This window comes from Bombyx mori, chromosome 1 (genome assembly GCF_030269925.1).
Source record: "Bombyx mori chromosome 1, ASM3026992v2".
NCBI lineage: Eukaryota > Metazoa > Arthropoda > Insecta > Lepidoptera > Bombycidae > Bombyx > Bombyx mori.
In genome coordinates, this window is record NC_085107.1 from 6,169,964 (window position 1) to 6,196,038 (window position 26,075).

General features: G+C 36.1%; 2 protein-coding genes across 3 annotated transcripts in view; one reads left to right on the forward strand and one right to left on the reverse strand.

Annotated features, from left to right (window-relative positions):
- The window catches only part of Titin2 (titin-like protein), a 54,270-nt gene extending 40,284 nt beyond the window's left edge, over positions 1-13,986 (forward strand). Inside the window, 14 exon segments of the mRNA NM_001098373.1 lie at positions 1,625-1,641; positions 1,644-1,834; positions 2,899-3,051; positions 4,882-5,853; positions 6,000-7,376; positions 7,470-7,757; positions 7,838-7,979; positions 8,136-8,848; positions 9,231-9,533; positions 10,114-10,380; positions 10,466-10,570; positions 11,147-11,319; positions 12,929-13,279; positions 13,810-13,986. Of these exon segments, the coding sequence (NP_001091843.1) occupies positions 1,625-1,641; positions 1,644-1,834; positions 2,899-3,051; positions 4,882-5,853; positions 6,000-7,376; positions 7,470-7,757; positions 7,838-7,979; positions 8,136-8,848; positions 9,231-9,533; positions 10,114-10,380; positions 10,466-10,570; positions 11,147-11,319; positions 12,929-13,279; positions 13,810-13,986 (5,229 nt within the window).
- A 3,617-nt stretch (positions 13,987-17,603) lies between these two features.
- Positions 17,604-24,573, reverse strand: Miple (pleiotrophin-like protein). 2 transcript variants are annotated; one of them, NM_001115004.2, is made up of 5 exons: positions 24,362-24,509; positions 19,802-19,934; positions 18,740-18,877; positions 17,999-18,160; positions 17,604-17,918 (listed from the first exon to the last, which is right to left on the reverse strand). In NM_001115004.2, exons 1-5 carry the CDS (start codon positions 24,365-24,367, stop codon positions 17,899-17,901), a joined length of 459 nt encoding a protein of 152 aa, NP_001108476.2. In that variant the 5' UTR covers positions 24,368-24,509; the 3' UTR covers positions 17,604-17,898. The 2 variants fall into 2 exon arrangements, with proteins under 2 accessions (NP_001108476.2, XP_062532927.1); XM_062676943.1 differs by having other exon boundaries at positions 17,604-18,160; positions 24,362-24,573.
- Positions 24,574-26,075: the final 1,502 nt, after the last annotated feature.

Consider the following 26,075-nt stretch of genomic DNA (forward strand, 5'->3'; position numbering starts at 1 on the left):
GCATTACTACTTCACGGCAGAAATAGGCAGGGTGGTGATACCCGTGCGGACTCACAAGGGGTCCCACCACCAGTAATTACGCAAATTATAACTTTGCGGGTTTGATTTTTATTACACGATCTTATTCCTTCACCGTGGAAGTCAATCGTGAACATTTGCTAAGTACGTATTTCATTAGAAAAATTGGTACCCCCGCCTGCGGGATTCAAACACCGTTGCATCGCTAGATACGAATGCACCGGACGTATTATCCTTTAGGCTACGGCGACTTAAAAAAAAAAATCCAAGAGATTCTTTAGCCTATATTTTTATATACTCTGTGTATACGTAAATGTCAGTTTTGATGTTTTTTTTAATAAAATATTTTTGATAACCTCAAAACCCTTTTCTAATTTCAATTCCAAATATGAAGGTAATAATTACTTATGCAGTTTTAATACTTTTTTGTCAATACGATATGTAATAATCCAAAAATGTTTTCAGAAATTGTACATACTTAGGCTGTGTAAAAAATATAATATTTTATTAAATGAATGACACTGACAGAAAGAGGAAGGGAGTACCACGTCAAAGGTTAAAATGTCTAATAGCAACGGCTCCCGTTTCTTTATGCCACTGATGATGTCAACACCTTGAAAAGCGTTTTCAACTAACTAACATATTCAACTAACTATTTAATAATAAATACAGTGATTTAAAATTAGTTTCTAAAATTGGTTTCATAAATCTTAAAATCGCAACTTTTTTTAATCCATGCCCATGAAAGGTATTGCTTTTGAAGGCTTCATTTCTACCGTTTGTGAGGTTTGTTTATTTATTATAGAATAAATAGAATCAACTGTTGTAATTTTTTGCTGCTTTTCTTGCAGAAGCTGACGCGACGATGAGTATTTCGCGAGAACAAGAATTCCCAGGTACTTTCTGAATTTTATTTTTCACAGCTAAACAAGATGAAATGTTTTTAACCTATGTAGTTAATGTACAGATACAAGTAAACAATGGACTTATATTGAGTACTTGTATCTGTGACGTCAGATAAAATAATAAAATAAATAAAAGCTAGGTATTTCTTTCAAAACTGATAACATGTTTCTATATAAAACAAATCTCAAACCAATGACCTCTAGCATAAGTGCGATATTAGTATGGACAGAGCTATTACAATTAAAGCTATTACAATAGCTACCTCGTTAATAGAAAATTTCGTCTTTCCTCAAACTTGGTTATAAATTATTATTATTATTATTAATACTTTATTTCAGTTTTTTTTTTAAAACCATAACATTTTGTTAATAGTAATTACTTATAATCTATGTTAGTAACTTAAAAAAAATATATATAAAGGAGTCGTTAATTGAGTGTAGCGAGTTGGTTGTACCCTTGTCGCTACCTATATATCCAAATGCGACGAACCTCTAACCATTAAGTTTACTGTGCGCTATTCTGTCTTCAAAGGAAATAAACAAGATTGTGCACGAATACGGTACATCGATTACAAACCGCTTCCAACCGGTTTTTCTGATCTTCTGATAAGTTCTATGTTCAGCAGTCTACGTAGTGATACCATAACACATAAAATAATTATATTTAGCTTACTTTAAATTTACAAAGTTAACTGACCCAGTACAAATGCCTCTACTCAGACGTAGATTTTTTAACATTTTAACGATTTACTTGTGTAACGATCGTATGATGTTATTGTTCACGTTGATGATTATTTCAGATACGCCCGTTGAAGTCCGCTGTGGTGACACAGTATTTGCTGTATATTCGTACGTGGCAGAAACTGATGAAGCTATAAATCTTGTTGAGGGCGAACGACTATATATCCTTGGTTAGTAATTACCGTAGCTAGAATCCCAAATAGAAATAGTATAGGTATAGAATGGTATATAGCTTATTTTAGAATTTCTTCTTTGTTTTATTTAGAAACTTAAGTTGTGCATATAATTCTACAAACAATAACAACGATTAAGTCGACTTCACATTCGAATTCAGACGCGCTTCGTGCTATACGAACTGTAGCGAAGCTGGTATTATTATTTTTGGGAACACTTTGAAATGGGAAAATACAGCCCGTGCCAAAATATACAAGCTCGTTACTAACTTGAAGCTCTCCAAGTCATAGCCTGATAATGACGATGATGGAGAATATTTAGAGAGAGAGAGAGAGAGAGAGAGAGAGAGAAAGTATTCTTTATTGTACACCAACAAAACAAACAATGCAAAACATTGAATACAAAAAAGTACAATTGGCGGTCTTATCGTTAAGAGTGGTCTATTTAATTGGGTATTCAAAAAAAAAAAAAACAAAGCGCTAGACCATTCGGTAATACAGGAGGTAAAAAAATAAACAGGTGTAAAACATTTATCTGGCACACAAAGGTTATATTATTTACATGTTTATTTACGTTGACAAATAGAACGGTGAAGTACGAAATTTCGAACGATATTACATCTATAACTTTTTTTTTGTAGTTGACTAACTAAATTATAAATATTCAAATATCCATTTCCGTTGCACGTATTGGTGTAGGTACCATTGTTAACATATTCTTAACACTTACTAGAAATGATACGCAGAAGTTATTCCGGTCATCGTTCTCGTCGAACCCGTGGCTTGCGACGAAGATCTCGCCGAGCAAATTAACCTACGGACACAGCCCTCTGAGTTTCTCGCCGGATCTTCTTAGCGGGTCGCGTTTTCGATCCGGTGGTAGATTCTGCGAAGGTTACGCTGACATAGCCTATCAAGCTTATCAGCTTAGGCAGGAAAAAAAATATATTATATTGTAGGAAATATAAAATCAGTTTGTTGTAGATTAACCATATTAGAATGTTTTTTATGAATAGTGCTGTTCATATTTTGTATATAATGTAATTTTACTTCCCTGACAGACACTTCCAATCAAGATTGGTGGTACGTACAAAAACATTTAACGGAAGAGAAAGGCTGGGTACCTGCACAATATCTCATGGATGAAAATAATTACACGCAATATCTGCAGAAAAAATTGAACGAGAAAATAGATAAACTACCTGTTTTCGAAAGTAAGTAAATATTAGCTTAGTAGTTTTTTATCCATGTAGGTATCACGTATGATCAATTGGCTATATGAAAACGAATTTTAAAAGAATGTTGGTAATTGCTGAATTGTTTATTGATGAAAACTAGAAGACCTAGAAGACTATAAGACAGGGGTCTAGAGAATATGTCTAGAGAGAAATCCCGTAGGAGGTTCGGCCGAGCGACCCGAAAGAAAAGTGTAAATCATTTTATGTTGCATAACAGATACAGAAACGAACGGATTATGTATCGCAGTATCGCTTGCGATGAATGAATTTTTTTTATATCTTTTTTTATTGCTTAGATGGGTGGACGAGCTCACAGCCCACCTGGTGTTAAGTGGTTACTGGAGCCCATAGACATCTACAACGTAAATGTGCCACCCACCTTGAGATATAAGTTCTAAGATCTCAGTATAGTTACAACGGCTGCCCCACCCTTCAAACCGAAACGCATTACTGCTTCACGGCAGAAATAGGCTGGGCGGTGGTGTCTACCCGCGCGGACTCACAACAGGTCCTCCCACCAGTACCTACCACCAGTAGTTTCTTTTTGATAGTCGTAAGCGGTCACCGTGTTGGTTAGACCTTGATTCTGTACCTAGACAATGCCCCAAACTTAACTTAAGCTTAACGAAAACTTACTGTAAATAGTAATGGTCGTGGTTTAAGTGCCGGTATAATTCATCACATATTCTTACCAAATGATACTTATCAGCTTTACGGCGGATCTGTACTTTGAAGAACATAATGATTAAGAATACCGGGCAACTCCAGCCAGTCTTGATTAATCGCTCGTTTCGGCTGCTTCTAATCGTCAATGCTTATACGATTCCTAGAATACTAAATTCTACATGAAAAATTTATTAAGACAAATGGTAATCATACTAATTGAATAGAGGCCTCCCACCATAATCCACCTACACAGAGTAGGTACTGCAATATTTTGGTCATATTGGTAAAGTGGGTGGAAAAAGATCTAGGATTCGATGTTAAAAATTCATTTGAAGGATATTCGTATTCTTAAAGGTCTAACATTCGAATATATAAAAATACTAGCTGTACCCGTCCGTTTCGCTGGGCATTTAAAAATAACATTATTATTTCTCACCCCCACAAATATTCTCATCATTAACGCCCCCGCAATTGGTGTAGGGAGTCCAACACTCATATAAATATTAGCCTATCCATTAAGTACATGTATTTTCTTTAAGAATACCAAGTTTCAAGTCACAGTTTACTGGTGGTAGGACCTCTTGAGAGTCCGCGCGGGTAGGTACCACAACCCTGCTTATTTCTGCCGTGAAGCAGTAATGCGTTTCGATTTGAAGGGTGGGGCAGCCGTTGTAACTATACCTGAGACCTTAGAACTTATATCTCAAGGTGGGTGGCGCATTTACATTGTAGATTTGTATGGGCTCCAGTAACCACTTAACATCAGGTGTGCTGTGAGCTCGTCCACCAATCTAAGCAATAAAAAAAATAAAAAAAAATCGGATGCATGGTTCAGTAGTTATAACGGAACATCCGTAAAAAATACTGTAGATTTATATATTAGTATAGATTCTTTTTCAAATTTCTATATTAGAATACCTCTTTAATTATTTATAATTCTGACGCTTTAATGACTAGTATTTTCATTCAACTTTTTTCGACAACTTTTTTGAACGATTTGTCTAAAGAAGTACTTACTACTACTTCTTTTCGCAAACGTTTAATGTAAAAATCTGGTAATAATAGAAAAAAAGTATAACACGGTACCTAGCGTAAATAGTAAATATTTTCCGTCTTTCTATAACTTTTTTTGTTTTTCAGAACCGACGTCAGAAGAACAATCCATGGCTCCAATATTTGTTGAGAAATTACGTCCAAAACATACTCCCGATGGATCAACAGTGCAATTCGAATGTCAAGTTGAAGGTTATCCTAGGCCACAGATAACATGGTTCCGACAAACAGCTATAATCAAGCCTTCGCAGGATTTCCAAATGTATTATGATGATGATAACGTGGCTACATTGGTAATTCGTGAGGTGTTCCCTGAAGATGCCGGTACTTTTACATGCGTAGCGAAGAATGCGGCAGGATTTGCTTCCAGCACTACAGAACTAATTGTGGAAGCTCCTCTTTCTGATCACGGTTCTGAAATGACTGTATTATCAAGGAAAAGCTTATCTAGAGAATCATCGTTGGCTGATATTTTGGAAGGGATACCACCAACCTTTTCTAAAAAACCAAAAGCACAATACGTTGATGAAGGATCGGATATATTATTAGAATGTAGACTTGTGGCTATACCAGAGCCAGATATAGCGTGGTTATTCAAAGGCGAAGAAATAGTACCCGATGAAAATATCTCTGTAGCCATAGAGTCCGATATGCACATGTACTGCAGTGTTCTAAAAATAACAAATGTTAAAAAATTCCAAGAGGGTACTTATACTGTGGTGGCCGTCAATAGAGAAGGCGAAGCCAGTCTTCCTATTGTTCTAAAAATTAAAACGGGAGAAAAAGAACCGCCTCAAGTTATTGAGCCGCTAAAAAGCATGATTGTTAGACAAGGTGAAAGTGTTATACTATCAGCACAAGTGGTTGGTAATCCCCGACCAACAATTACCTGGTGTAAAAATAATAAACCTGTTAAGGCCTTGCCAACCAAATCAGATGGTGATACACACAGTATAACAATTCTTAAGCCAAAGAAAGTTAAAGATGAAGGGGTTTATACATTAAAAGCTGAGAATTCTGAAGGTATTGCGGAAACCAGTGCTGTTATTACTGTTGAAGGTATGTTACTCATAATTAATTAAACTATAAAATAATTTTAAAAAACTATAGATCAAGGCAGATACCTTATTAGACGCTTTTTAATCCATATTAATATTACTTTATTGATTTAATTTTAATTCATATAATTTTATATATTTTTATAGAACCAACAGAGGAAAATGCTGAACCCCCACTTTTTATTAATCGATTCCAAGAAATCACGGTGAAAGAAAAGGGTACCATAAAATTAGTCGCTAGAGTAACAGGGAATCCAGTTCCATCAATAACGTGGTATAGAAACAATGAAATTATTAGCCCATCGGAAACGATTACTCAAAACTTTGACGGTGAAAATATTGAGCTTGTTATAACAAACGTAGATTCAGAGATTGATTCAGGCGATTATAAATGTGTTGCCTCGAACAGTGCTGGTAAATCATCTCACGGAGCCCGAGTCACTATCGATGTTGAGAAAGTAACATTCGTTAAGCATCTACAGAAATCTTACGAAACCGAGGAAGGTAAAACTGTGATTTTAGAATGTCAAACATCGCATACTGTTTCTACAAAATGGTATCACAACAAAAAAGAAATTAGTGGAATGGACCACAGAGAAATAATTCAGGAAGGTAGAATTCATAAATTAAAAATAAAGAAAACTAAGCTTACTGATGTTGGTGTTATAAAATGTATCGTAAAAGATCAAGAGACAAGCACAATGTTAGTTGTAAAAGAAACCATTCCTGAATTTATACGAAAACTTCAAGACTTCGAAGTTAAAGAAAAGGACGTAGCTATTTTGGAAGTTGAAATTAATTCTGAAACTGCTGATGTCGTATGGGAAAGAGACGGCGAAATAATAAAACCAAAGAAAAATAAATATGATTTTGAAAAACGAGGTCATATTCGCAAACTTTATATTAGAAACACTTCTGTTCATGATGAGGGTGAATATTCATGCATTTTGCGTGACGAATCTTGTACTGCTGAAGTAACAGTAGTGGAACTACCCCCTGAAATCATTACACGCCTACAAAATCAGAAGGTAAACAAAGGTAACAAAGCAACATTTGAAATAGAGCTGACCAAAGGCGATGCTCTAGTGAGGTGGTTTAAAGATGGCTCTGAAATTCAATTTTCTAATCACATACAGTTAACCATAGATGGTAAAAAACAAAAACTGAAGATATACGACTGTGATTTAGATGACGCAGGGGAATATTCTTGTGAGGTTGGAAACAGTAAATGCACAGCGATACTTACAGTAGAAGAACCTTCTATCAACTTTACTCTGCGACTTCCAGAATTTATACTGGTTCCAGCAAATACAGACGCCTATTTGACAGTTGAAATTCCTGATGAAACATTAGATGTAACATGGTACAAAAAGAAATCCGTAATCGAAGATACTGAAAAGTTCACTCTAATATCAGATGTAAAGAAGCGAACATTAATTATAAGAAAATGTACAGAGGATGATCAATGCGAATATACGTGTGTACTACTCGATGCGAAGAGCTCTACAAAATTAAAAGTAGAAGGTATTTCGTTTTGGAACTGTTATTACATAAATTACTCTACTTATCTATTCATATTAAAATAATAAAATTGTAATATATTTTTCCTGATTGCAGTGGTTGAGTTTCCTCCAAAAATTGTTGATTATGAACGAGAATATAGAATTAAACGGGGAAGCGACGTCACTCTACTTGTGGACTATCAAGCTTTCCCACAACCAAATGACGAATGGATCGTAAACTCTAAAATAATAAAGAAATGTAAACATACTAAGCCAAGTATAGATTCAAAATCGGCAAGCTTGACAATTAAAAAAGTAGAAAACACTGATGCTGGTATCTACAAACTACGTCTTGAAAATAATTGTGGTCATGCTGATGTTGAAATGAATGTGACAATACTTGGTATGTTTATTAATTTATTTTTTATATTCCATAATTTTCTTAATCCTAAAAATTGTGAACATTTCTATCTTTTTTTTTAGATAAACCATCTCCGCCAGGGAAACCTAATATTTTAGAAATAGATTCTAGTTCGATTAACATATGTTGGGACGAACCAGAAAATACAGGAAATTCAACTATCATATACTATGTTGTCGAATATCAGGAAATTGATACAACAGAGTAAGTTTTAATACAGAACGCATTAGTTTTAAAAATTTCTTCGAGTATTCTAGTTCATTCATGTCATTGGTGTTAATGCGGGTGACGCAAGTGCATTCACGTTAATGCGCAATTTTGCAACAGCTGTATATAATTTAAATATATTAAATTTTGCAGGTGGATATCGGTTAAAAATATAACCAAAACGCAAACCTCTATTCAGAACTTGAAAACAAACTCCTCATATAGATTCCGTGCTTATGCCGTAAATGAAGTGGACATTAGTGATGCTTCAGAAACAACAGAATATTATAAAGTAATAAAAGAAACGAAAATCCAATCTCCGACTGTAGAAAAACCATTGAAAAATATAACAACGGAACCAAATGAGGATATTGAACTAACGTGTATTTTCGGTGGAGTTCCTCAACCTAAGGTTACATGGTACAGAGACGGAAAGAAACTTAAAACTGCTAAAGCAACATATGAAAACAGAGTAGCAACATTAGTTGTAACTGTAACTGAAACAACTATTGGAACCTACAAATGTATAGCTTTTAATGATCATGGAGAAGTTGAAACGTCTTGCGTCGTTGGAATACAACAAAAACCTGTAATTACCATTTCTAATGAGGATATCAAACAGAAGCATAAAGTTGGAGATGAATGGTTGGTAACAGCTGTAATAGAAGGAATACCGCCACCTGAAGTAATATGGTATAAGAATGGAAATAAATTAGAAAATGATAAAGAATATAATATAACAACAAAAGAAAAAACTAGCGTAATTCGAATTAAAGAATTGAAGCGCTCTCATTCAAGTAAATATACTATTGAAGCTTCCAATACCGCTGGAACTTCTTCAGTTGAGGTCACACTAAAGGTCTACGGTAAGTAGTTCATCTTCAAAGATTTTAAAAAGTGTCAGTACTAATGCAATCGTAAGTATCTCTTAATTGAACAGTTTTGATTGTCGAACTCGACAAAGAGTTCGACGTGCAACCTAACCCATGAATCAGCTCGCTGAGTTTCTCGCCGGATCTTCTCAGCGGGTCCCGATTCCGATCCGGTAGTAGATTCATTCGCGAAGCAGCTGCTCTTGACCTGTTAGGTCTCCTTCAGAGGCGCTCGGGCAGCTGTTAGCAAATCCCACCCCTTCTGGCTGAGCCTTTGCTCGCCCACCTATCCTGGTGGAACTGGAAAGGCCTCCGGGCCACCAGTAATCCTTAAATAAAATAAAAGTTTTGATTAATTTCTAAATTTCTATTTCAGATAAACCTAGTAAACCAGAAGGCCCTGTTATAATGCGCGAAATAAGTCGTGAATCAGTTACAATTGAATGGAAACCACCTTTAGATGACGGAGGTCTAGAGCTAACAAAATACGCCATCGAAAAACATGAACCCGATAATAATCGATGGATAAAAGTGGCAGATGTAGACAGAGACGTCGAAACATATTGCATACAAAAACTCAATGAAAACTGTGAATATATGTTCCGCGTTATAGCACAAAACCCTGTTGGATTTTCGGAAGCTCTTGAAAGTGAACCGATTGTTATAAAAACTGCATTAGGTAGGAGGTTTTTTTTAAAATACATTTATCTCGTTGTGTCAAAATAGTGTCATAAAATGATCCAAAAAATGTTGATGAAGATGAGTCTGTCTTATGACTCATCTTCATATTAAGACATATTACTTTGTAATATGTCTTAATATGAATCAAATCGACAAGCCGTCTTTTTTATTTGTCTGAAAGTCATGTTAATTTATACGTAATGTTACCTTGGTAGTGCTATAAGTGAAGTCACCTAACCTAAACATCAGCCCGCTGAGTTTCTCGTCGGATCTTCTCAGCGGGTCGCGATTCTGATCCGGTAGTAGATTGATTCGCGAAACAGTTATTCTTGAGTTGTTAGGTCTCCATTGCTTGCCCACCTGCCCTGGTAAAACTGGAAAGGCCTCCGGGCCTCTAATTCTCAAACTTAGAAAAAAGTGAAGCTGTTAATTATTATATTCTAGCTCACACTAATTAAGTAATAAAATATGTTAGTTAAGCTCAGTAACAGGCAAACATTTTAGTTAAATTACAAACTATGAATGTTTAAATTATTCATTTATTTTAGACGTTCCTTCGCCGCCACTGGGCCCACTAGGTTTGTATGGTATCGATAATGAATCCGTGTATATAACATGGTTCCCGTCTGAGAAAAACGGCGGATCACCAATAATCGATTACAAGGTTGAAATAAAACAAGAAGGGAAGAAATGGAAAACCATCACAACTGTTACTGAAACAACAGCTAGAATCCAAAAGTTATCGATAAACACTACATATCAGTTCAGAATATACGCTAGAAACGAAATCGGAACGAGTCTTCCGTACACATCAGATGACAAAATAACAATTGGAAAAACGCTAAGTAAGTGTTAATGTTAATTTAAGTGTTTATTCGAATTTCTTTTGTCATTTTAGATACTGATCACATTTTAAATGCCAATTTTCAGCACCGCCGTCCCAGCCACGGAATTTCGTAGTGAGTGAGTCTACGTCACGATCAGTAACGCTAAAATGGACAGAGCCAGAGAGTAATGGCGGCAGTCCAATTACCAGTGAGTATTTTTATTATCCTAAATATTTAAAAGGCCTAATTTGGTCTTTGTCTGTCTATAAAGATAAATCATATTCACTCTTATCTGTTGATAGTAAAGTAAAAATAAGCCTCTTAGTGGTATTCTGTATTTTAAGTCCTTTCAAAACAACTTCTATTATCACTCAGACTAGTTTTATGATTTGATGCCCTAAGTGGACAGAGGATTTTATGGTTCACCTAGTAGGCAATAGTTGCCAGAGCCATGACAATCTGGATGTCGTCAACCCACCTTGAGACATGAGGTCGAAATCTCAATTGCTTTATAAAAGAGCTATCCCTTCAAAGCAAAACGCAGACTCGATTGCTATAAACAGGATGTATACGCATGATGTCTTATAAATCCGGATATATAAATTATAAATAAAAATATGTGATTATGTTAAATATTTTTTTCCATTTTAATACGTATAGTAGCCGACTTAACCTAATAGGTGTATGGCTTTAATAAAGAATAAAAAAAATAAGTATAGTGTTAATCATTTATGCATTAAAAAATAACTGATTTAAATACCTATACTTCTCATGTAAATTTCAGACTATATAATTGAATTTAAGACAGTCAAAGGAAAATCGTGGACTAAAATAGTCACCGTAGGTGGTTCAGTTCATGAACATTGTATTGAAAATATTAAGGAAAAAGATGAAATAATCTTCCGAATCTCAGCAGAAAATACTGTTGGTGTTAGTTTGCCAACAGAATCACAATCAGTACGATTAGAGAAACATGCAAGTAAGTAAAACTTTTTTTAATAAAGTTTAATAAGCAATTTCAGATATTATACCAATCCTAAACTGTGCGGTTACGTGTAACGCCATCTGTTGTGAAATAGAAAAAAAAACGAATATCAAAACGACTAGTATTATCGAGGTAAGCGGCAGCAAGAGTTGGACAAAAGGTAGTTTGAAGGTTCTGGAACGCAGACCGAGGAATAGCAGAGCGAACTAGCGGCAGTGAATTCAATCATACATTTGATGTTTTCCGGCAATGGTAACTCCTAACCTTGATGATGCCATGATGACGTTTTTATAAGAAAAGTCACGGCGCCAGCAAGAATAGGCTCGCGACTAGAAGGAAAATCTCGCCGTTTAAAGGATCAGGCTCGTCGGCTGGAGTAACACCTGCTGTGGAAAAGAGAGGAGCAGTTCCGAAGCCTGTATGAACAGATGCTCCTCATAAAGGACTAGACAGATACAATTAGAAAAACCTGACAAAGATGAAAGAGTAGGTGCAACAGCACGAGAACTGGATTATAAAAGCTGTGGTTCAGTTGGCTAATGTGAGGAAGACCGTGGATGAGATATAAACTGGAATAGTGATTGAGCTCAAGCTCCGGTTGAGTTGCCCGATGAGGGGTACAGCATAACATGAAACTCGGAAGTAAAGTTGCGACCAATGCCGCCCAGCTGCAACAGGGAAACGAGTAAATGTCCAGGGTTGCGGGACAGGTGCTGGCTGGTAGTTGAAGAGCCCCAACGATTTCCATCTCACAAGCCCGTGATGGGAGATCAAAGGCGAGGTTAACGGTATATCAGAGAGTAGAGAGTATATCTGAGAACGGATGTTAGCGATGAATGGAAGGGCTTCTTTTCAGCAACCCCAGGAAAATGATGCTGATATCAAGCCGATCCTAGAGTGGGTTAATGCTAGTGCACCGAAATGGAGCGATTCTGTGCTTATGAACTCAACTGCAAAAAATTTATTGCGCACATTGGGAGGGATTGGTCATCCTGGACGGAGAAGATATTTTGATATTTTTTTTCTGCTATTTGACGACAACTGGCGTTACTCGTACTGGAATAACAATAGTGTAACAATGTTTGTTAACTAGCTTATCTACAGCATATGCGAATACATAAATTAAATTATATAAGAAATGTTACAGTGATTTTTTAGTTTCTGTGTAGGTGCTTTTTACCATTGATATGTATAAATAAAACGAGACACATTCTCCGCGCATCATACAAAAACTACTGTATATAGATTTCAATTAGTTTTTTAATTATACTTCACAGACACATTATACTTCACAGACAGTTTCGCCTTATTTAAAAAAAACCATATCTTAATTTAACACAAAGCTATTATACCCTGTATATCACACTCTCGAAAAGAATACACATTTAGTTTATAAACAAATTTTATTTTATTTATAACACAACACAGAGTACAATCACAAGAAAAACATACGTAACGTAAGGCATACCTTGTATACATGGATATTACGAAAAAATATATTTAAAGTGGTCCTTAGAGCCTGTTTAATAGTCCATATTCACTATAATATTTAGGTGTTTTTAATGTATAATAAACAAAAAGCAAGCTTACACATCCCAAACCTATTTGTTCTTTTGTTCAGCTGTGCCATCGCCGCCGACGGCTCCTCTTGAAATAAGAATGGTTGGTAGCAACATCGTTATGACTTCATGGGGTACACCAGAATGGGATGGTGGGGCTCCACTTCTCGGTTACAACATCGCTATCAGGGATGTTACAAAAACAATGTGGATGGAAGTTGGAAAAGTCGATGTCAACACGCTTAAATTCAACATTAGAGATTTGAGCGAAAACCACACCTACATGATCAGAATCTACGCACGAAATGAGATTGGTCTCAGCGAGCCCCTGGAGTCAGATGAACCCTTTAAAGTTATACCAGGAGAAGGTACAGTAACTTTTATTTCGACTTAGTAGAGACGAATTCATGACTCACTTACCTACCGTTAAATAGTTGGATATCAAAGCTTATACGTACATAAACTCTAAAACAGGAATGCTCCCCACTAAAACCAATTTGTTTTTTTTTATTGCTTAGAAGGGTGGACGAGCTCACAGCCTACCTAGTGTTAAGTGGTTACTAGAGACCATAGACGTCTACAACGTAAATGCGCCACCCACCTTGAGATATACCTATATTACCTTGTTCTAAGGTCTCAGTATAGTTACAACGGCTGCCCCACCCTTCAAACCGAAACGCATTACTGCTTCGCGGTAGGAAAAGGCAGGGTGGTGGTACCTACCCGTGCGGACTCACAAGAGGTCCTACCACCAGTAAAAAAGTATAATTAAACTGTTCGTTTGTGAATTTTAAAACACTACAATCGAACTGCTCGATATTAAATTATATGCTACATAGATACGTTTCTGTAAATATTAATGTGTGTAAATATTAATTGAAAGGTTCCCATGCCGACGAGGAGCCAGGCGAACAGACTGAGGTCACGGAGCCAACATCGTTCAGTACTCAGACCACGACTTCGTGGCTGCGGGAGCACAACATGGATGCTGATATACGATCGTACGCGCGCGGTTCCCTGCTACGTCGCGACGAATACTTCTTTAGAATATGGCACTACGCTAAACAGCTATTTAAGTGAGACGAAGTCAGCTCCGCGCTTTTATATAACCTGTGATATTTAACGACTTGTTCATAGTTGGCGGATAGTAAACACTAGATATTTTACATTAACGTTGAGACCATCTCGAATATTGTCATTATAAAGTTTTAAAATACGATAATTTTTTTTTTTTTGTATCAATATTATTTATTAATTGTAGATAAGGCCTTAAATTATTTATTTAATTCACGTGTATATGAAATATTTGTAAACGAATGGATTTGGATCTCATTCAAAAACGGGAGACGTATAAATATAGGTGCAATTATATTTTAAACGAAAAATTGAATGAGGTTCAAAAACATTATCTTGTTTTAAATAATAAAATATAGAAATTGCAATGAATATAGTGTTTTTTAATATCCTACGAAAATCAGGATCTTTAGCTCTGCATATCCAGGAATTATGTAACTACTTCTTTCGGGATGTAAGTAACAATCATTTCCGAAGCGGAAAGACAAGGGGAATAATAATGGTTTTCTAAGATATGCATAATATTTGATATTTTAGTAAGCTTACAGTGTACGGCTGACAAAATTTACGGGTATTACCCAGATAGAAGGTCCCGAGCATCACTTGAGTTTTGGTTGTGTAAACAAACGGATTTAGCACGAAAAATACAGGTGTATTTTTCAATACAGGTGTAATACAGATGGTGACAGTCTCGTGCTCATCATACTAGACTTCTTATCGAACCACTCGTTTCGGTATCGAGTCGAGGGAGCTCGCGCTCTCCCGCGGCATTTCTCGGCCGGAGTCCCTCAAGGCCACCTTCTCTCCCCGCTACTTTTTAATCTGCTTATTTTATTTTATTTATGCTTATATACCCCGGTCGCCGGTGACTCACTTAGCCCTTTTCGCGGATGATACAACTATCTACTACTCGAGCAGGAAGATGTCGTTCGTGCACAGTAAACTCCAGATCGCGGCCGCCAATTTAGGACAGTGGTTCCGGAAGTGGCGGATTGACATCAAACCCACGAAAAACACAGCCGTGCTCTTCAAAAGGGGTGGCCCGTCCCGACACTACAGCGAGTATCTCATCACCAATTAGGCGCGGTAATTCCATTCCCGTCTTTAAATCTTTGGCCAGTCGATAACGTGCGCTTCGAAGGCTTACTTACTTACTTTCAGTAGGCAGCGGCTTGGCTCTGCCCATGGCATTGCTGAAGTCCATGGGCGACGGTAACCACTCACCACCAGGTGGGCCGTATGCTCGTACACAGAGGCAATTAAAAAAAAATGTGTGCGTGTACTAGTGTACACACGTAAGAAGTGAAACTTGTTTATGGCCTTATTTTTCGAAAAATGATCTACATGCAACTTTCTAGAAATTGGTTAAATAAAGTTAAATTAGATAAAGTTTAAACAAAAGGATTTTATTATCATAGACATGAATACAAAAAAGTTAAATTAGATAAAGTTTAAACAAAAGGATTTTATTATCATAGACATGAATACAAAACAGATGGCGCGTAACGGAAAAAAGTGACGCGTAACCGAAAAATGTGACGGTAAATTTTTTTCCAACGCCGATAAGGAAGTTTCACTTCAATAAATTAGGCTTACTCTCGACAGGGGGATGACGTTTGGGCCCCAAATTAAGTCACGCGACCGAGCTGCGTTCCTACTCGGTCGACACTACCCCATGATGTGCAAGCGAAGTAAATTGTCCATTCATTATAAGGTGACACTCTACAAAACTTACATACGTTTTGTCTTGACCTATGCAAATGTAGTGTTCGCTCATGCGACCCGTACACACATCAGCTCTCTCCGGGTCATCCAACCACGTCTCTGCAGGATAGTCGTCGGAGCATCGTGGTATGTGAGAAATGTAGACCTTCACGACGACCTAAATTTAATACCGATATGTAAATATCTTAAGGAAGCGTATGAACGCTACTTTGACAAAGCAACGCGACACGAAAACCCTCTTATCGTGGCCGCGGCTAATTACTTATCCGACCGCGACGGGGCAATGCATCCACTTCGATAAAGCGGCACGACACGAGAACCCTCTCATAGTGGCTGCCGGTAACTACATTCCCGATCCTGCGGACAGAATGGAAAGCAGTCAACGTTGCCCAAAGCACGTCATTTCGGATCCTCCCGATCCACTCACGGTGCTTTTAGGTACCATAAGCACCGGTTACCGTTCTCGTCGAACTCGTCGATTAAGTACGACGAAGAGTTTCACGAGCGAACCAACCCATGAACACTGCCCACTGAGTTTCTCGCCGGATCTTTTCAGTGTGTCGCGATTCCGATCCGGTGGTAGATTCATTCATTCACTTGGAACTTCATTCATTTTGTTACTTAATGGAAGTCACAATATATAAATTTTAATCGCAGTTACTGGTGTTAATTGTAGAACCACAGCCGCATGTAATACTAATATTATCAAGGTATTCGAGCTAACGGCCCAGCTGGCGTTAACTGGGTACTAAGTCTATGACATTAGGTCACTGCCAACCATCTTGAAAGACTTGGCAGATAAAGATCTAATCTATAGTGAAGCTAGACTAGAAGCCCTGTGAATTCCTAGAAACTGTGAATTCTTTTCATGCGATCATCCATTCCTAGAATCAAGCGAAATTAAGTTAAGTCTACTAAGTAGTTCCGTTTGACACTAAAAGATGACAGAGGGGTACCCCAAGGGATGTGGGTGAGGTTTACCTGTTAACTCATGTAACAATCTATTACTATATTACATTACCTTAGCTTCACATAGTTCGGCCAATCAACATAGCTTAACTTAAAGTTTTCGTACAAAATACGAAACTTTACTCGCACTTTTTTTTTCTACCTTTTCTAGTAACCTCGATGGGTTATTCTAGTTTCACCGAAATAGTACCTAGGTGAGCTCATGGGACTCAATCCAGACGTCGTTGTCAACATTAAGCCTTAGCAAGAGCAGTGCTTCGCAAAATATACCACCACCAGTTAAGTGGTTACTGGAGCCCATAGACATCTACAACGTAAATGCACCACCCACGTTAAGATATAAGTTCTAAGGTCTCAGTATAGTTACAACGGCTACCCCACCCTTCAAACCGAAAAGCATTACTGCTACTACTCTGCGCGGCAGAAATAGGCGGGGTGTTGGTACCTATCCGTGCGGACTCACAAGAGATCCTACCATCAGTAATTTCGCAAATTATAATTTTGCGGCTTTGATTTTTATTACACGATGTTATTCCTTCACAGTGGAAGTCAATCGTGAACATTTATTAAGTACGTATTTCATTAGAAAAATTGGCAGCCATCTGGGATTCGAACACCGTTGCATCGCTAGATACGAATGCACCGGACGTCTTGTCCTTTAGGCCACGACGACTTCAAATCGTTCGTTATCGATCATTATCGATCGTTTGAGAGCCAGTGTTGAATATGTATTACCTGGAAGTTTTAATGTCTGCCTAAGGATTATAACCACGGCACAATCGCCAGCTATGAAACGAGTAACATCGTGTGGCCTGTCCAATGAACCACGGATACTTCAAAAGTCAGAATTTAGTTTAGTAGCTCGGATTCACTGTGAGCAAGGTTTGGGATAAAGCAATTTGACTTATTACGATTGAAATAAAACAACATTTTAAGTACTTATTTTATTATCTTATTATCAAAGATTTAACTTACCACAATTAATAAAACATATATTCTACTAAAAAGTTCTAACATTAATACAATACCAATAGTATTGAGATAAATTGATTTTGTAATAAAAATTGTAACTAGTGTAAAAGTTACTGCTTCATTGAAAGATTAAAAGAAATCTCATATTTAGCTATATAACTACTTGGCACTAGGCTTAGATATAAATGAGAATCAACGAATAAACATTGTTCATTAATAATTATCGTAAAATTTTCAAAGCAGCCCATGTCCTTACTGGCGATTTCTGCGACCTGCGAAACAAAAATACTAATGAATCACAAGAAAAATGGACTTTAAGTAATCCGCTAATGGAGTTTCTTTTTCACTGTACCCTTATCTTTAGCAAGCTTGACTTGCTTATTCTTGTTACATTTCCGAGTTTTGCGCCTACTTTGGTCGCAAGTCGAATCGCTGTTGGACTTTAGCTTATCGGTCCTGGACATCTCCCCATTGATGCTGCATTCGCTCCAAGATGACTTTTCATAGCGGCAAGCTGTGACACGTGAGTTACACATGAACTTTGATTATTAATATAGAGTATTTAAAAGGAAATGTAACCTACACAAAAGAAATTGAAGTTAATTGAATTCTAAGTGCCTTTTTTTAAATGACATATTGGGCAACCATTACGTGATTACCGAAGTACATCGATAAGTAAAATCTGCCCACCTTGCGACATGAGATCATTTATTTATTTATTTAGACACACCAACAGTAATGCACATAAAACATTCAAGCTTAAAATTAACATGTATAAAATTAAGTACTGGTGTGTAAGCCAGTTACAGGCATGTTCAGAAAATGTTACAGCAATTTTACAAACAAACAGCGGAAAAATAGGTTAAATTTAAATGTTAACAGTACAACATAAAAAAAAAATTGAAAAGAACATAAAAAAAGAGTTAGCTACTTAACATTGTCTCATCAATTATAAACAAAGGAACTTGGATACTAGTTTGTTTTTGAGAACAGGACACGTGTCGTTAAAAATGTCATAAGGCAACATATCTTAGATTCTTTCTATCTAAACGCGTGCTGGCTGATTTTATTCTAAAATCAATAAAGTGTATACTTCTCTTGCACTTTTTCTGGATGGTTTTAACAACTTCACAGTTAGCCGGATCGCCCTTTTTCAGAGTCAACTTCCTTGAGCGGATATTCGTTTTGGAGTCACATTCGCTCCAAGCACCGCGCACATATCGACATGCCTCTGTGAAAATCATTTCGTTAGAAATACAATTTAACACTGTTAGCTCTCAAAGTAATTCTCTATTTAAGACATAAGATACGACTGTTTCTAAATTTTCATACTGAAAATCTGCATATTCTTTGTGCGATCAGTTTCGAACGAAATTTCCTCATTTATAATGATCATGGTTCGAGATCCTAGGGATAAAGTTTATACACAAATGGATATAAAAGCGTTTTTCAATATATGTCATTCCAGTCTTGAACTTCTGATGAGAGGGTTACGGTACCTTCCACATAGGAAGATTGCAGAATCAATCGATTTTACTATAAAATGAAAATTCATGAACATGATTGAAATCGGTAAAACTAGAGTGTTAAGACATTTAACTTATCTCCTTGTTTATTTTTAAACGAGTATTTCGATATAAGAAATAGTTGGCAATATGATTATAATTTTCAACCTTAAGTTGACTACCATAAAGCTGTTTATTCCAGAAAGTATTAAAAAACCAATAAAGTGGAGAAGCTTTAGTCTTCCACAAAGGTTTATTTTTGGAATCGCTCGAAACAGGAGACGCTTCGAACACTGTTTGGTAATTTCATTTCATCCATTTTGATATTTCATCTAATTAAGTATTAAATAAGTGATGACCGACAAGATGACCAACTTGATTTTTTTATCACAAATGCAGCAAGCATGAGCTGCTTTTGATAAATACCTTTTTTTTCCTACCTAAGCTGAGAGCCTTGAGAGGCTATTTCAGCGTAACCTTAACTAGTAGGTGAGCTCACGGGGCTCAAACCTGACGACGTTGCTAACACTAGCCCTAGCAAGTGCCGCGCTTTGCAGAATCTACCACCGGATCGGAAACGCGACCCACTGAGAAGATCCGATCAGAAACTCAGTGGGCTGTGTCTGAGCGATAAATACGGAAACACATACCTCTATTTTTTGCGCCTCTTGCGCTTCGAATGAGAACTTCATGGTCATTCTCCTCCCACACCTCGCCATCTGCGGCAACTACCGCTACCGATAAGAGGGCCAGTCCTGCCATCATCCACCACCAGTACTTGAGCTATAGAAAATAGAGAATTATCAATCAGAACACCTTACATACTTGTCAGTAAAATACAGGGGGAGAGGAGTATTTATATTATGTCTCGAAAACGAAGACACAAGGTACCTACCTAAAGTTAGAAATTTCTAATATAGGTATAAATAATAATAAAAAAAGTAAAATAATTAAAAAAAACTAAAAAAAAACTCCGTCTGTATAGCTGCGTGTAATAAAATGTTTTTCTTTATTTATTACGCTTTCATGTCTTAACTGTTCAACCGTCATTAAATTTTTATAAACTCATGAATACAGAAACAGACATTTCACACAGAAAAAAGTGCTAATGTGACACTAAATTAACAAAATAAAACAACTTCTCTTCTTGCGTTCTCGCCAAAAGTTCATTTAATATTTAAAAACTATAATAAATAAATAAACATTTTTTTTAAATAAACAATTTTTTTTTTATTTTTGTGTAAGAACCTTTTTCATGCATTGCATGAATCTTTTAAAAATTATATACCTACCCTTGTACTGTCCAAAAGATTGGTTTATAATTAAAATAATATTATTGAACAGAGGAACCAAATATCATATATACTCGTTTTACTGGTGGTAGGACCTCTTGTGAATCCGCACGGGTAGGTACTACCGCCCTGCCTATTTCTGCCGTGAAGCAGTAATGCGTTTCATTTTGAAGGGTGGAGCAGCCGTTGTAACTACATAAAGACCTTTGAACGTATGTCTCAAAGTGGATGGCGCATTTACGTTGTAGATGTCTATGGGCTCCAGTAACCACTTAACACCAGGTGGGCTGTGAGCTCGTCCACCCAACTAAGCAATAAAGAAAAAAGAAGAAAAAAAAACCTAATTTTGATAAATTATAATATTATCTTAAGGTGGGTTTTGATTCTTATTTATAACCGTGAAGGTTACAAATTTTAATCAAAATGACACAGCCTGAAATATTTTTTAGTTTCTGCGTAGTTAATACTAGCGACTAAGTTAAGTTATATTTCAACCACAAAATTAGGAAAAAATTCGCATTAGTGAGAAAATAATTCGCGTCGCACCACATTGAAGAGGACCGTTTTGAAAAATTCGCGTGGTTGTCATAAGTTTTCTTCCCTAATGTTGTTTTCCTGACTTATTGATTAGTTGAAGCAGCTGCTCTTAAGCAGTCAAGTCTCCTTCGGAGGCACTCGGGCGGCTGTTACCAAATCCCACCCCTCTGGAAAGGCATGCCCCCTAGCAAACCCTCCGTCCAAAATAAATAGTTCGACACTTGTGTATAACTTCTGTAAAAGTAGTTCGAAATCAAACCACTGTAGTTATAGAAGAGAGTACCTAGCAGTAGAGTATAATTTTCCGTTCCGTATCAAAGTAAATAATATACCATGAAAACAATTGAAAGTAATTGAAATAACAAATACCATGAAAACATTTGAAACACAAAAACACAGATTAAATGATTTCTACCTTGCAGTCATATTATGGCGAAATATAATAGAAAATAAGAAAAACCACAACCACATCGATAATATAATATGTTTTTATTCAGTAAATCCATGAAGTACTACTCACTGTTCATTATATATTTAATTTGTAAACAAATAAATATGTTGATATGATTCATTTGGAATGAACGAACTGTGTCCGTGTTTGTTGTCAAAATAAATAATTTAAACAATATACACAAAACAACGAAACCTTAAAAAAAATATCTCAGTATCAGTACTGCTGTTTGTATTTCGGTTATGCATATTTTTCATGCCTTTTGTTTAATTATCTTGACAAAATTATTGACAGTTATGTTTAAGTTTTAAATACGAGCACATTATACATAATATATTCTGTTCGATGTGTGTTAATGAAAACAATACTGAACAAAAAATCCAAATATAAAATCAATGAATGAAATTATAATTGTATGTTTATGTTTTCATGTTCTAACATGTTTTTATGGGAAGATAAACAGATTTATTTTTACTTTACTTCATAATTAATTATAATACTAATAATACAGTAGGCAGCGGCTTGGCTCTGCTCCTGGCGTTGCTGAAGTCCATGGGCGACGGTAACCACTTACCATCAGGTGGGCCGTACGCTCGTCTGCCTACAGAGGCAATAAAAAAAATAAAAAATAAAAATAAAAAATCAATCTTCAACTAGGTATATAACACTTCGATGTCTAGTTCAAAAAGAATAAAAGTTGTCTCTAAAATAAAGAAAACAACCAGCTAAATATGGAGTGTGCTAAAGAGATAACTATTAAAGTCAATGACTTCAATTATTTCTGTTCGTGACAGCACTTCTGCTAAATTTAACTCGTGGGTCTAATTATCTGCGCGATAATGGATGTTTTGTATAAACATAATAATAAGTTTTATTATACATTAATCATAATGCCTAAGTAATTAAGAAAACATTTTATTTCAAATAATTTTATCTGGTTTTTACAAACAAATTGATCTTCTTTGGCGGAGAGCTTATGAATTTAAGGTATAACAAAGGACATCGCGTTTCGATATATTTTATTTAAGATATGAGTATATTTTTAGAATAAAACTATAAATTTATAAAATGCCATCAACGCAGTAAAGAGGGGGCGTTTTTGTTTTTTACCTACTCTAGTAACCTCAAGGGGTTATATTAGATTCACCGAACGAGTCGGTGAGCTCACAGGGCTCTAATCTAGTAACGATGCTAACACTGGCCCTAGCGAGAGCAGTGCTTCGTAGAATCTACCACGCGACCCACCGAGACGATCCGGCGAGAAACTCAGTGGGCTGTGTCTGTGGGTTAGTTTACTCGCCGAACCCTTCTTCGCAAGCGATGGGTTCGACGAGAACAGTGACCGGTGCTTGAGGTATCTAGAAGCACCGTTAATGGATCGGGAGGATCCAAAATCACATGTTTAGGGCCATGTCGACTGTTTACCATTCGGTCCGCAGGATGGGGTATGAAGGGGCGCGAGCCACTTCTGCAAATGGGTTTCTTTACTAAATAATTGTCGATATCATAGATATCATAGATAAGCTGATCCGCAATCAATTAGTAGATTACAAAAAAAAACAACCACAATTCATCATAAGTATACATGATTTTCACATGTAACCTGTAAAAAATTCCATATTCTTATTATCCCCTTATTGGCTCGTCGCTGACAGACTAATAATGTATCTACATAATAATGTCAATAAGACAATAGACAATAGCGGTGTCTGGATTACAATCTGTTTTATTTTCTAAAATTCTCGATACAGAAGAAGAACTAAGGATTTTTTACATTTTAATTGTATTGATATTTAATTTCATGTAGGTACGTTTACATAAATGTATATATGCTTACATACGTTTCAGTATGTTACAATAGTTTAATTAGTTAACAATAAGTTAAGACGGTAACTGAATTAAAAAATAACACAAAAATTTTAAGCAGACAGAAATAGACAATATGTATAAGCAAAACAGATATGTGCTTGGTTGATGGTTCTACAAACATCCAATGCGTTTCATACAGTGGGTGCATGGGATCAAATAGTGCTCCCAATTATTGTACTTTACTAGATATGGTAGGCACTTTGGTGCATTTATGAATTTTTATTTGTTGTCTTTTTCCATTCAAGGCTGTTTTTTTTTCAACAAGATTCGTAAAAGCTGTCCCATAGAAAAACTTCAGTTTTGTACTTAAAACATTGTGGTGCAAAAAAAAACCACTGTGTTTAGTTACAGGTTTTGCTTTCGAAATTGAATAGGATAACTTTTTTCAAGCTTTACTATAATCCTATGCCTAATAATTAAAAAAAAAACTTAACAAATTCATTCTCATAAAAAAATACTTCACAATGCTTCGACAATTTAATCTAAGGGGGATCTCTGTTGCGTTGTCAAAAGTCCTTTGAAACAAAAAACTCCGTCCAATCTCGTCGCTATTCGGCATCCGGTATGGCTTGAACCAGATGGGGTAATCCCATACAAGAGAAAAATAAGCTGTGCTTCTCTTAATATGTTGTTATTTTACTGACTGTACAGACTAATATGTCGACCGCATCAAACTAACATTAACTTGCCCAATAAAGCCCAATTGTTCCCACTGTATTTATAACATGAATCAAAAAAGATATGTTTTTTTCTTCTGTTTTAGATCTACTTACGAGCGTCATAAAGCAATTTTGTTTGTAATAAATAATACAAGATCGATATAGAAATACATGAAATAAATTATCAACGCATTATGACGCATTATAGTGATGAGTGCGTTTTAAAAATATCCGAATACCTACACATTTCACATTTCAACAATTGAATTTATTTAATATAAATCATCGAATAAAGAAATGTTAAAATGATTAAGCACCGAATAAAAATTTCAATGGCGATTCTGATAACATCGTGTTACTAATTGGAGAAATATTGACGAAACGAAAGAAAGTTGAACTCACCTCCATGATGTTCAGCGGAGAGCGCTACTTGATGGATATTATGTCAACTATCGGGTAAGATGGGTCGTTGGAGCGTGATGCCGGGGCTGCGAACGGGTCGAGAGTGGTTTAACGATGCGCCGCGCACCGCACCGCGCTCTCCACCCCTGCCTTGGTCGCCCGCCTATTGATCTGCTTCTTGCACCCGACACTGCCCGACAGCACCCACATTCAGTCCTGTACGCATACTCGTGACCCTCTCTCCCCGCGCTATCTTTCATCGGTGGCTAGCTAAGATTTATTGTTTTCCCTCTAATGGCCGGATATCCTTTCAAATAGACAGTTTTGCTGTCTAATAAAATAATGCATTTTGCCGTTTTATAATGTACCTACGGTAGGTAGGTACTTGCTTTGCAAAATGATTATAAATTATACATAATAAAATTTATATTTTTTTTAAAGTCAAGTTCTTTTAAACTAGTGCCACTAATATCTAAATAATTAAACAAAAACGGAACAAATTCTGGACTAGACCTAAAAAAGATCGGAATCGGATCGGATCTTTTCTTTCTAAGTCTTTTTGTTTTTAGTTTTGGCCATGAGTTTCTCTCCTAACAACGACATTTTTTTTTTCAGTTAACTAAGAATGTACGCCCAACTAGCTATCATGTATGATGTATGTACTAAATTGGAACTGGGTTGTTTTTCCTAAAGTTTGTATACTTTTCATACCATTATTTAAAAGCCATGTACGAAAAGAAAGACATTTGATTACTGACGTATTGTGTTCTCTCAAGGGTGTGTACCAAAATGGTTCCTAATGCTGCCTATTCCTGCCGTGACGTAATCATATGTTATATTTTGAGGGATAAGACAGCCTTTTTATAAAGCTGCTTTCAGACTACGCTATACTATAGTGCTATATAGTATAACAGCCTGTGCGTATCCAATAATATGTATATGGTACAGTACAGTGTGGACGTGTCCATAACAATGTATGGTGTGCGATATTGTTCTGCTATATACTATATGCTATTATATTATAGCGTAGTCTGAAAGCGGCTTTATGTAACTGAGATTGAAACCTCGTTTCCCAAAGTGTAATTTTAATTTTATATCTTGTTGTAATGTCCACGTCCTCGAGTAACCACTTAACACAATGTGGATTGTGAGTTCGTTCTACCCATTAGAGAAATAAGTAAAACGTAATCATCCATCTCGAATTTACAATTCGACGCTTGAAAGGCAAACATGACTAAGTGACAATGCGTGAACTTTACAGTAGACTAACTTAAAGTTGAATTACCTGAAAACAAAATTTATTTTAACGAATCTAGCTGTAGTAGAATCTAGCTAGTAGCTGTAGGATTGAAATGATTTTAATAGACCTAGAAATATTATTTTTTTTGCGCACCGATTATGGTTATTGCCATCATTTATGTACAATGCAGTTATTGTCGCTTAGTCATGTTTGCCTTTCAAGCGTCGAATGTTCGCCTGAAATAAATAATAAGACATAGTTATTATGACACATTATTTTATTGTTTATGATTTTTGTTATTCTAACACTTTCTATAACACTTTTGTATAAAATAATTTTAGTTTTACCATTTTGAGCAAAAACAGATTAACTTGTCGACGTACAAATGACCATGTGAAAAGCAATAATTTTCAAAGTTTACAAATCATTTGTGCCAGCGCCACCTATCCTGGAATAACGTAACTATTTTCGCGA

Coding starts and splice junctions, on each gene's coding strand:
- Miple (XM_062676943.1), bottom strand. Junction 18,878..19,801: donor AAGAGGCGCAAAAAATAGAG/GTATGTGTTTCC, acceptor TGATTTTCACAG/AGGCATGTCGATATGTGCGC. Junction 18,161..18,739: donor CCAGAAAAAGTGCAAGAGAA/GTATACACTTTA, acceptor CACGTGTCACAG/CTTGCCGCTATGAAAAGTCA.